Raw genomic sequence first — 10,886 nt, 5'->3', positions numbered from 1 at the left:
TATATTGCCATTTTGACAATTAGCTATTTAATATTTTTAAAGGTTGAAAGACACACATATTTAGTTATAAGAAAGTATTTACATACATACATAATATAATATCTACATTATATACAAAATAATATCCCCAACACAATCTTTTTGAAAAGCTCCTTTTCCTTGCTTACCCTTAAATAAAATAATAGGACATCGATATCAACATTGGAAAAAAACAACGCTTAAAGTTACCTACATTATTCATTTATTTATCTTATTTTAATTGCAGAAAAGAAATTACAATCGTACAAAAGGCGGACTTCTTTACCAGTCAACCTTCGGGCAAAGCAGATAACTTGTACATTCGACAATAATTAATTACTTATAATTAAGGAAAATTCGGTATCCTTTCCTTGCACATTGCGGTACCTATAGTAAATACTCGTTACAAACCTCAATTAGCTAATAATCGTTTGTCTTTATCTGTCATTTTGACTTTTGTATTTGTAAGAAAGGGATAAAACATAATTTAACTAAATCAGGCCCGTGAAGTTTTATGAAAGGGGTAAGAATATTAAAGCCTAGAACTGTAGTTATTAATACGCAATTCCTACATAATTAGGTAAGTATGTCTAATTGTCTATTGCTAATGTAAAATTGAAGTGATAGTACAATGACTCTGGCAAGCCAGCTTTGTCAATAGATAATAGCGGATTCATATCCCGTAGCACCGCATTAGTATATATCACCGCCATATTTGTGACGTTCCACGGGTAAAGGTACCTAATGGCGGTGATACCAATGCGGTGCTATGCGACGTACTGTGCCAATAGTGCCAACCGCCATATTTTTTGTCAGTCTCGCATGGTATCGTCAACAAATGTAGACACACAAACAAATTCTGACAAATAAAGTATTACGAGTATGATTATGATGACAAAAGATCTGACGGATCCTCCTTTTTATACGATCAATTAATTAAGCGGATAATCATTAATGAGTTGTTGAACGGTGACTTTGTTGAAGAATTTGTTGATGGCCTTGACGCCCGTGCGCACGATTTGCTTGATCACCGGCGGCGCCAGGTCGTCCATGAGTTGCTTCCAGTTCGCGTTCGCAAACTGGTGCATGGAGTCCGCTGTTGACAACACAAATAGTTTAGTAAGTATAAAGAAATAAAACCACGATAACCACGGAGTGGGAGGCCCACGAGTCTAACCGAGGAGCCGGTAGACCTCGTCGGCGATGGCGGGACAACTTAACTCCTTGAGAGGCTGGCCAGGTATACAGCACTAAACGCAGAGACGCATGGAAAACGAGGGGGGAGGCATATACCCAGCGGTGGGAGAGTGGGACACAGTGGGCTCGGAATAATAATAATAAACAAAGAAAAAAGAACCTAAGTTTAAAAAGCAAACTACCTATTAAGACGAGTAGACCAGCGGTGGAACAAAAATGGGTTTTGATAACATTAAAGTTTTTTCTTTTTTGATATGTTATTGCATGCATGTTAAATAACATTTATGTAAAATATTAGAAAATTATAGGTGGAGCGTTCGGCCATATTTAAATATTTCAATTTTGCTAAATAACTATGTAAATATAAAATTAAAGTTACAAAAAACTGTAACATGTTCAATAACACTTTAATTTATTCACAATATTCGGTTTTTAGAAATCTGGAACAGCTGCTTTCTGGTGAACGTAAAAACACGAATTACTTTGTCAATAAAGAATTAAAGTAGATGATATTGTAAAATTACGATATTATCTATCAACTCAGTATACTTGTAAAAAGTTAGAAATGTAGACAATGTGCTTGTCTAGATATTGATTTCTGGTTAAGCAGTATAGCCAATATTGAATTAAAGTTTGTAGAGTTAATATTACACGGTCATAATAAAGATCTTAGTTCCCACACAAAATATTAGAAATATAAAATCACGGCGACACTAAATACTGATACGTAAGTATGCATTCCGCGCTTATATTGAGTTACATTTCAAACGCGCGGCGTTTTCGCGCGCCGCGCTGTGCGCCGTGGCAGGAGGCAGCGATCGACGGTGGCGGGCTAGCGATTAGCGCGGTGCCCGTAAAAAATACGCAAAACGTTTATAAAATTATTATCAATGGTAAATAGTTATATTGTTAATAGTAGGTACACTAATGGAAACTTACCTACACTTATTTATTTCTATATGTACTAGGGATTGCCCGCGGTTTGGTTTACGTAGAATTCGTTATCGTGTTAAGTATAGAAATAATAGATACATTTGAAAATTATTTTAGGTGCATTGTCATACAGATAACCACCCTTGTTAAAGTATTCTTCAAATTCAATAGACAGGTGTCATTTCAATATAATTTTGCGTAATTTGGCGCTTTTAGGTTATAAATGACTAGCGACATATATTTTTGATTTAAGAGCGATATCCAATATATATATCTCCGATAATATTTACTTTATCATTTAAATCAATTTCAAACTAACGTTATTCAATATTTATCATTTTAAAGTCAATTTTACCAACCAACTGAGCTTTACGAGTATACCTACGGAAACAACTCAAAATTTGCATCAAATTAAATGCCACTCTTCTTATCCGTTTCGAACAATCAAGAGGGCCTTTACGAGCTGATGTAGTGAAAATTTTATTTAACCCTCGTCCCTTGAAACCTTCACTACGCTCGAGGTTCAACTTTACGAACCACACGCTACGCTTGTGGTTCAATTTTAGAATGTTTCGCTTGTTTGGGTATCAATATTAGCACGATTAATCAACAAATTTTCCCCTTGTAAAACAAATAAATAAGGTAGGTGAGGTGCAGGCATATGAGGCCCGGCGGGTAACAAGGCCCAGCATTCAAAAATAGCAGTTGCTCCCTATTATTCTGAATTTGTACTTGTTGCTAAGAAGATCCACTGTCAGTGCAGGTAAAAAGGTCCAGTCCCGGGCCTTATTGAACGTATGAGATGAAATAATAGATTAAAATATTTTAAGATAATTTTGAATATTTTTAATCTCTCATTAATAAGGCCGATTTGAAGAAACTTCTATGAAATTATGACTTATAAATAACACCTTCACTGCGTGGGCTGTCCAAATCGCTGCAGACTTTTCTGGGTCTAACTCTAATAATTTTTCACTTGCTTTATTGACCTAAAGACGTTTTAAAGAATCAAAAAGTCTAATAATATTTAGACACTTATACTTTTTAAAGGCAGTAACTACTTACTTATATAGGTAACTTTTTTTATTAATACATAGGTAGTTATTTACGATAGAAGTGCGAAAAATAGAAATTTTGCAACGAATGACGAATTTTAAAACACGGCCAAAGGGAGTGTTTTAATGTGCTTATTATAGCACCGGTGTCGTAATGTAGCACCAGGGCCCTATTTCACCAACGTGACATTGTTGCTGACGTCACAGGCATCTATGGGCTACGGTTATAGCTTTCCATCGGACGGGCTTTATTCCTGTTTGTCACTATCATTGTATTATTAAAAAAAAACTTTATTATATCGGCAAAAAACAGGTATCTTTCTTGTGATGTTTATGATGATAATGATGACAATTGACACAAGATTTCAAAGAACTTTCGGTAATTCTTGACAGTAAATGAGTTCTGTGTCGGAATTTCGTGACAACTGTCGTATTTCTTGTGACAATTGTCCAAGTCCCAGCCCCCCCTTTGCTACAGTCCAACCCGAAAGGCACCTTAGGTCGGCGCTTACGTCATTATTACCGGCGCCCCAATACTAATGAAATGAAAATGAAATGAAAAATATTTATTTCGAGCAACTATGGACTCATACAGATTTGTTAGTAGACTTACGTTCCTAATGTTAGTACCTAATTAACTATTACAATATATATACACTGCTGGAAACATGCATTTCGCAGCAGTGTCTCATATACGGGCAGTCAAGTCTGTCCGCTATCACACACAGGATAGGGTTGGGGCTGGCCCGCACCCGGTGCACCAGGGATGTGCATCGTGCAAACTAATGCGGTGCTACGCGACGTAAGCGCCGACCGCCATATTCAACGTGGTTTGTCACATAGTACCCTGTAAAGGTATGATTCCAGGGATAAAAAATATGTTATAACGTTATCCAGCGTATAATGGAATTCATAAAAGTTTTTCTTTATAATTACTACAAGTAAATTTGTTCATATTTGCATATTATTAAAAAGGTAAATGAAAAGTAATTGAGTAATTTAATTACTAATTAATGTAATCACAATTGCAATTTACACAGAAAAATTAATTACATGTAATTACATTTTATGTAATTAAATTACAAACATTTTAATTACATGTAATTAAATTAGTAATTAAATTACACGAGTAATTAATTACGCCCAACACTGGTTGGTGGCAAACAACCACACCGCTCGTCTGATGGTAAGCGGTTACCGTAGCCTATAAAGGCCTGTGACGTCAGTAACAGTGATGTCGACAAATGTCGCACCTGTCACGTTGGTGAAATAGGGCCCAGATGTACAGTAAAAATCATGTTAAAAGATAATACTAACTGTTACGAATAAATATTTATACTGTAAAAAATTATCCCACCAAAAACATTTTCATGTAAAATGTTGCTAAGACGAAACCATAAGCCTAAGACTCGCACTGTTAAAAAGTTATCAGATCTCTTGTCGAGCCAAGCTTCAAACTCTACAAGCCCCTTCACTAACTCTACACCTTAGTCAAAATATGTGGCTTGGCTGTTTTGCTACCGCCACATGGGCGTGATAATGGTATGGGCATAAGGTGAAAAACTTATTATAATCATTATTTTTAGGGTTCCGTACCTCAAAAGGAATAAAACTGAACCCTTATAGGATCACTCGTGTGTCTGGCTGTCCGTCTGTCGCAGCCTATTTGCTCCGAAACTACTGGACTAATAAGTTGAAATTTGTCTATAACCCAAAGACATACATGTAAAGTAAATATGTAATATAAATTTAAATAAAGGGGTCACTTTTGAGATGAATGATAAATAGAAGAAAAAAAACTATATCTTTGTTATATATCAAATGAAGGGGCTCATTTTAGAATTAGAATCTCAAATATATTTTTTTCATAATTTTAAAATAAATAGTTTAGAAGTTATTTAAGAAAACAGGCAAAAAATTAACATTACCCTTATCTCCGAAACTACTGGGTCTTTTTATTATGAAAAAAATACACATATTAGCTCTTTACCTATAGATGACAGGAAAACTTATTAGAAATGTGGAGCTAAGCGTGAGCAGGCCTATGGAACTCTCTGCGCGAGCTCGGATTAATACCTACGAATCTGCTCCCGTTCACGGTAGAAAAGCAAGCCAGTTGGTTGCCACACGCGCTCACGTACGCACGTCACCGCGCGCCGCACTGTAAATTTTTACGATAGTTACACGTACGGCGGGATTCGGGAAATGAATTAGAGATGCACTAGATAAGAAATAGTAAAGATATGTGACGTTCCACGGCAAAAGGTACCATTGCCCCGACTGAATATTGGAGTGGCGATAATAATAAGCGTAAGCGCCAGCCGCCATAAGCTACCTTTTGCCGTGGAACGTCACATATGTTTACTATTTCATATCTAGTGAATGTCTAACGGCGCGATATCTTAAAGTTCGAATCGCGCGGGTAGTAGGTACCTACCTACTATTGAATTTCTTTAATTAAACATGTAATGTTTAATATGTGTGACAAATGTATAGATTTAGATATCTATCTATTTGAAATAGGTAGTACATTTTTAATTTATTTTGGTAAATGTTTATTTTAACGACAGTAAGTTTACACCGGAAAGTGCCTACTCATTTTTGCTCTGGTTAACTTATAATTAATTACCTTTATTCATGGGGTTTCTATTATTTTTCTTTACTATGTAACATTAATCTCTATCTGGTTTTAAATTACACTAAGTTTTAAAACTAATTCTTGCTGGGATTATTGCGCGGTTTATAAAACGGCGTAAACACTGCGGTTACTGCAGGGACATATGACCTTTTAAAATGACTATTTTGCAAACACTAAAGCATAATCGGAATATTAGGTATAATTTAAGATTTAGCTTTCCTTTTATTTCACTCCTCTGTTTAAGTGGGTATTTATTTATCATTTCTAAGCGTCAGCAACCCTAGTGTTGTGCCGGTGCGCGCGGTGCGGGGAGCGGCGCGTTGAAGGTCACTCCATTGTATTTTTGTGTAGGTATCAAAACGGTAGGTATTTGCGTTTTGTTTGAGAGATAAGTATCTGTTCGTAAGAACTATTGTATAATCTGTGGCGTGAGTCGGACTTAAGTACTTAGTTTTTGATCCGATCCCTACGGGTTTTTATAAGACATTTTAGTCACTTTTCACTAAAAAACATATTGTTAAAAATTGTGTAATGTACGGAACCCTTGGAACGCGAGTCCGACTTGCACTTGGGCGGTTTTTTTATTATACATACAATAGTTCTTGTAGAAACGAAACGGCCGAGCCACATACTTTGACTAAGGTGTAGAGCTAGTGAAGTTAGGGCTTGTAGAGTTAGAAGCTTGGCAAGAGATCTGATAACTTTTTGACAGTGCGAGCCTTATGGTTTCGTCTGGGCAACATTTTACATCAAAATGTTTTTGGTGGGATTTCACTTCTTTTTGTAAGTTGCTTATGACAATCTTCCATCCCCTAATTTAAAGGGTTGGGGGTGATTTACTGTTAAAAATCCTGAAATAAGTATCTGGGGGCATCTGTTACACAATGTACTTCTTACTGATTCCCCATATAAACCCTTCACCCCGTAAGGGTAAACTTTGGGGTTGAAATCTGCCTTCACCCCGTAAGGGTAAACTTTGAGGTTGAAATCTATTCTATATCCTTCCCCATAACAATACCTGTCTACATACCAAATTTCAACTAAATCGGTTCAGCGATTATTGATTCCCCATACAAGATTAAACCCCCTCATCATCCCCTTAGGGATTAAAAAATTCAAGTTTTTGAATTTATTTGTTGTTTGTGTACTAAAACTATCTTACATATCAAATTTCAGCTTCTTAGAGGACTTCAGGAAGTACCCTAAAGGTATTGATAATCATCAAGTGAGCGAGTCAGTGACGAAATCGAAGTTTTTAGATATGAATAAAATCTAAAGTATAAGAGCTATGCAATTGATATGCTTAATAAGTCCGAGAACTTTGTTTATCTAGTATAATCCAACCCCAAGTTATGAGGGTTCCAAAAAACGACGAAGCGCTTCGAGAAAAGGTAGATAGTGCCCTTGCGCTTTGCTCGTCTTGGCGGGGCACTGCCGTGCCCCCAGATGTTAAAACATAATAATAAAAACCGGGCAAGTGCGAGTCGGACTCGCGCACGAAGGGTTCCGTACCATAATGCAAAAAAAAAAAACAAAAAAAAAACGGTCACCCACCCAAATACTGACCACTCCCGACGTTGCTTAACTTTGGTCAAAAATCACGTTTGTTGTATGGGAGCCCCATTTAAATCTTTATTTTATTCTGTTTTTAGTATTTGTTGTTATAGCGGCAACAGAAATACATCATCTGTGAAAATTTCAACTGTCTAGCTATCACGGTTCGTGAGATACAGCCTGGTGACAGACGGACGGACGGACGGACGGACGGACAGCGAAGTCTTAGTAATAGGGTCCCGTTTTACCCTTTGGGTACGGAACCCTAATAAAGATATAATAAAGTTTAGTGACTTTAGTTACCTACTATTTTCGCGTAAACTAGACAATTTTTATATCTTTAGTTAATAAGGCCCAAAAGAATTATTTTTAACTTATTATAAATATCCTCTTGTTGTGAAGTACCAAATATTGTTATTTGTAAGTATATGTATAACTCTTAAGTTAAAAACAATAAAATCTGTTATTGTCTACTGTCAAAATGATTATTTTTTGCGGGATTAAGTAAAATACCCTGCTAGTGTTCAATAAGGCCCACAATAGGACTTTTATAAAAGGTATATTTTCCAAGAGTATCGTAATATTTTTATAACTATTTTGGTATAATGAAGAAACTTCAATAAATAAGATACCTATTTGAGTGAGTTTTTCATACTTAATATCCTGTTTATTAAAAAAAAAACATTTTAATTTAAGGTGGGCCGTATATAGGCATATACGGCCGACACGGAATATACAATAAGGTGAGGTCACTTACCTTATTGTATATTCAATATGTATACGTGTAATATTGAGCAGTTGGTTTATAATATACATAATATGATATTGACGTTGAATAGGACAGGACATGACAATAGGAACCAGAAATAGGTATAGTCGGTCAAACCAATTTGTCAGTAAATAAAAACAAAAAACTATATTCATCCTTTTCTTTTGGGTGCTAGTACTAGTGTAAGTCAAAGATAGTATGATGATTCTCTCTATGTTTGAAATGAGACAGTCCTTTGACAAACTATGGTAAAAAATAGTTGTGAATATCATGTACATTTTTATTACAATTTCGAAATTCAAATGTTCTTCCTAATCAACTCGGCCACTAAACTAACTGATAACTTGGTATCCGATCCGCTAACTCGGCGAATGAATCGCCAATTCGCCAACTCTCCGAGCCGAGTCAACGCTATCACACTGCTACTAAGGCCATTCAAAAATAAACCTTAATTCGAGAGCCCGAAGGTTCTTATATGACAAACAATACTTTATGGGAAACAAAGGGACCCCTTTAATTTCACGTAATGTCCGCATCTAATTTATATATGTCCACAGTTAACAAACAAATGAATGATAAGAAAAGACAGACAGTGCTGTGAGCGGCAGGTGGGGCGAGGCGAGGGGCGAGGTATAGGTAGGCTATGATAGGGTCTCGGGCGGCGCGCCGGCGACACTGACGGACCAGCGCGGCGTATGTATGAATTTCGCGCCTTTTTAAATATATTTTACTATTACAATGCAAGCTACACACCGAAATTTCTTATTTTCCATAATATGGCTGCGTATATTATTTTATAGTAATAGACTTATTTTTACAGACTCTAATTCAATATTAGATATTATAGGACAAAAAACGCATATTAATTCTAAAGCATATATCTTATTCTTCTAAATTTTTAGCTTGCCTATTAACTTAAGAATTTAGATATGTTGTTGTGGATTTATTAAACTTTAATTCAATATCGACAAAATAATAAGCTAATTTGTAGTTTGACTAAGAAGCACTTTAAAAAAAATTCTAATAATTTTACATTATAAAGCGTCATACATATTATAAACGATGGAACTTAAACATTGCACTTTAATTCAATATTAAAAAATCATTACTAAAAATATATAAATACCTAATTTATATCTAACGCTCGTTCTAACTTTTCGTCATATTTTACAAATATGCTTAAAAATATGTCCCATGTCAGATAAGTATCACTTTTTCATCTTTAGAATTATCAAAACTTTTAGTGCAAAAATCCGGTCCCACTATTGGTCTAGAGGTAGGTAAGTAGAACAGGATCAGGATTAGAACCCGAGTCGATGAAACGCGATATTTGTTTCTCTATCACTCTTCCATATTAGTACGATAGACATAATTATAGCGTTTCATTTCGTTTCTTGTGCGCACGTTTTCTAATGTATTTACAGAGTAACGGTGCTTTTAGGTATTCGGCTAACTCGAGGTGAGCACGTTTACAGCACCTCTTCGACAAGACCGGTAGTGAACATGAGTAGACCTTGACCGGCCTTGAGCAACCTTCACATTAGGACATTAGTCACATAGTTTAGCATTCAAATGCTTGTCAATTAGTTACATACTTAGATTCGGTTGCACCAAACCGTCTGTCACCGTTATAGCGTTCGCAAAATTTTATTGTATGGAAAATTTCATACTTTACTGTACATACTTAACGTCAAACACGTTAATCGTTCTGTTAAATTTGATTGGTGCAACTGGGCCTTAGTCTTTAACGCCATGTAATTCTACACTATTATATTTCGTTTATAAGGGTTGCGGACGGCCATATAATAAATTTTAGTAAGTTCCAAATGTGCTTAGAAATGTTAAAAGTTGCTGTTTTTTGTTTTTTATCAATTTTTTGGTTAGTGTACCTACTGTAAATCACTCCCGCGTCCAAAATCCGGGGTATGTTGCAGACACGAATCCAGGTCGTATTCAAACAAGAGGAAAACCATTTCAAATTATAAAAACAAAATCAGCAACCGGTCAGAACACGGCTTATTATGTCTTAAAAAAAAAACACTAATAACCAAGACTGCCTTGATTCTTTATGTACCTACAAAAGTGCATGGATATGTTTCAACCGTAATATTAAGGCATTACGGTCGACATCTATCCATGCACTTTTGAACGCCACTGCATGGCTACTTGGGCTTATACGAAACGATTTCCGCGTCAATATTTTTGTCTCATCGCAAACTGTTAATTCTTAAAGGACTGATAATTAATGCTGTCTGGCGACGTACCTACCGTAAGGTCAAATAAAACATATTTTATAGGTAATGAGAATGAGAAAAGTAGAGCCTCGAAAACAATTTAATTCATAGAAATCATTCGAATTATACCAATATGATAAACGCATCAAAACGTCAGTTTAAGAACATTTATTGGAAGAACTTAACTATTAAGTATCCCCACTTTATTATTAATATTGCCGATAAGTATTTTATTTACATAATAATAAGTAATAACATCAATAAATTGCTGTGATTAAGATGATAATATATTTGTATTGGACTATCAAAAATGCTTATTGCTAATAGCAATTAGGTCTACTTACTTGAATAAATAGGTATTTTTTTTAAATCTTGAGTCACCATACCAAGTATTTTGATTTTTTTTAACTCAACATGAGAATAGATCGAAAAAATAGATTGTAATTCTGAATAGAAATAATATAAGTACAATTCTCATAAGTCAAAAT

At 35.3% G+C, this 10,886-nt stretch overlaps 1 protein-coding gene and 1 long non-coding RNA gene across 2 annotated transcripts in view; both read right to left on the bottom strand.

Moving 5' to 3' along the window:
• Positions 1 to 10,886, bottom strand: part of LOC134789411 (uncharacterized) — a 550,672-nt gene that overhangs the window by 130,516 nt on the left and 409,270 nt on the right. The gene's annotated exons all lie outside the window — the stretch shown is intronic.
• LOC134806881 (circadian clock-controlled protein daywake-like) overlaps positions 918 to 10,886 on the bottom strand; it is a 44,469-nt gene continuing 34,500 nt past the window's right edge. The window contains exon 5 of the mRNA XM_063780298.1: positions 918 to 1,114. Coding sequence (XP_063636368.1) covers positions 951 to 1,114 — 164 coding nt within the window. The 3' untranslated portion in view covers positions 918 to 950. The remainder of the gene's footprint in view (positions 1,115 to 10,886) is intronic.

This window comes from Cydia splendana, chromosome 3 (genome assembly GCF_910591565.1).
Source record: "Cydia splendana chromosome 3, ilCydSple1.2, whole genome shotgun sequence".
In the NCBI taxonomy this organism is placed as follows: Eukaryota; Metazoa; Arthropoda; class Insecta; order Lepidoptera; family Tortricidae; genus Cydia; species Cydia splendana.
Note: the sequence above shows the minus strand (reverse complement) of the source record. Positions and strands in the feature narration are given on the sequence as shown.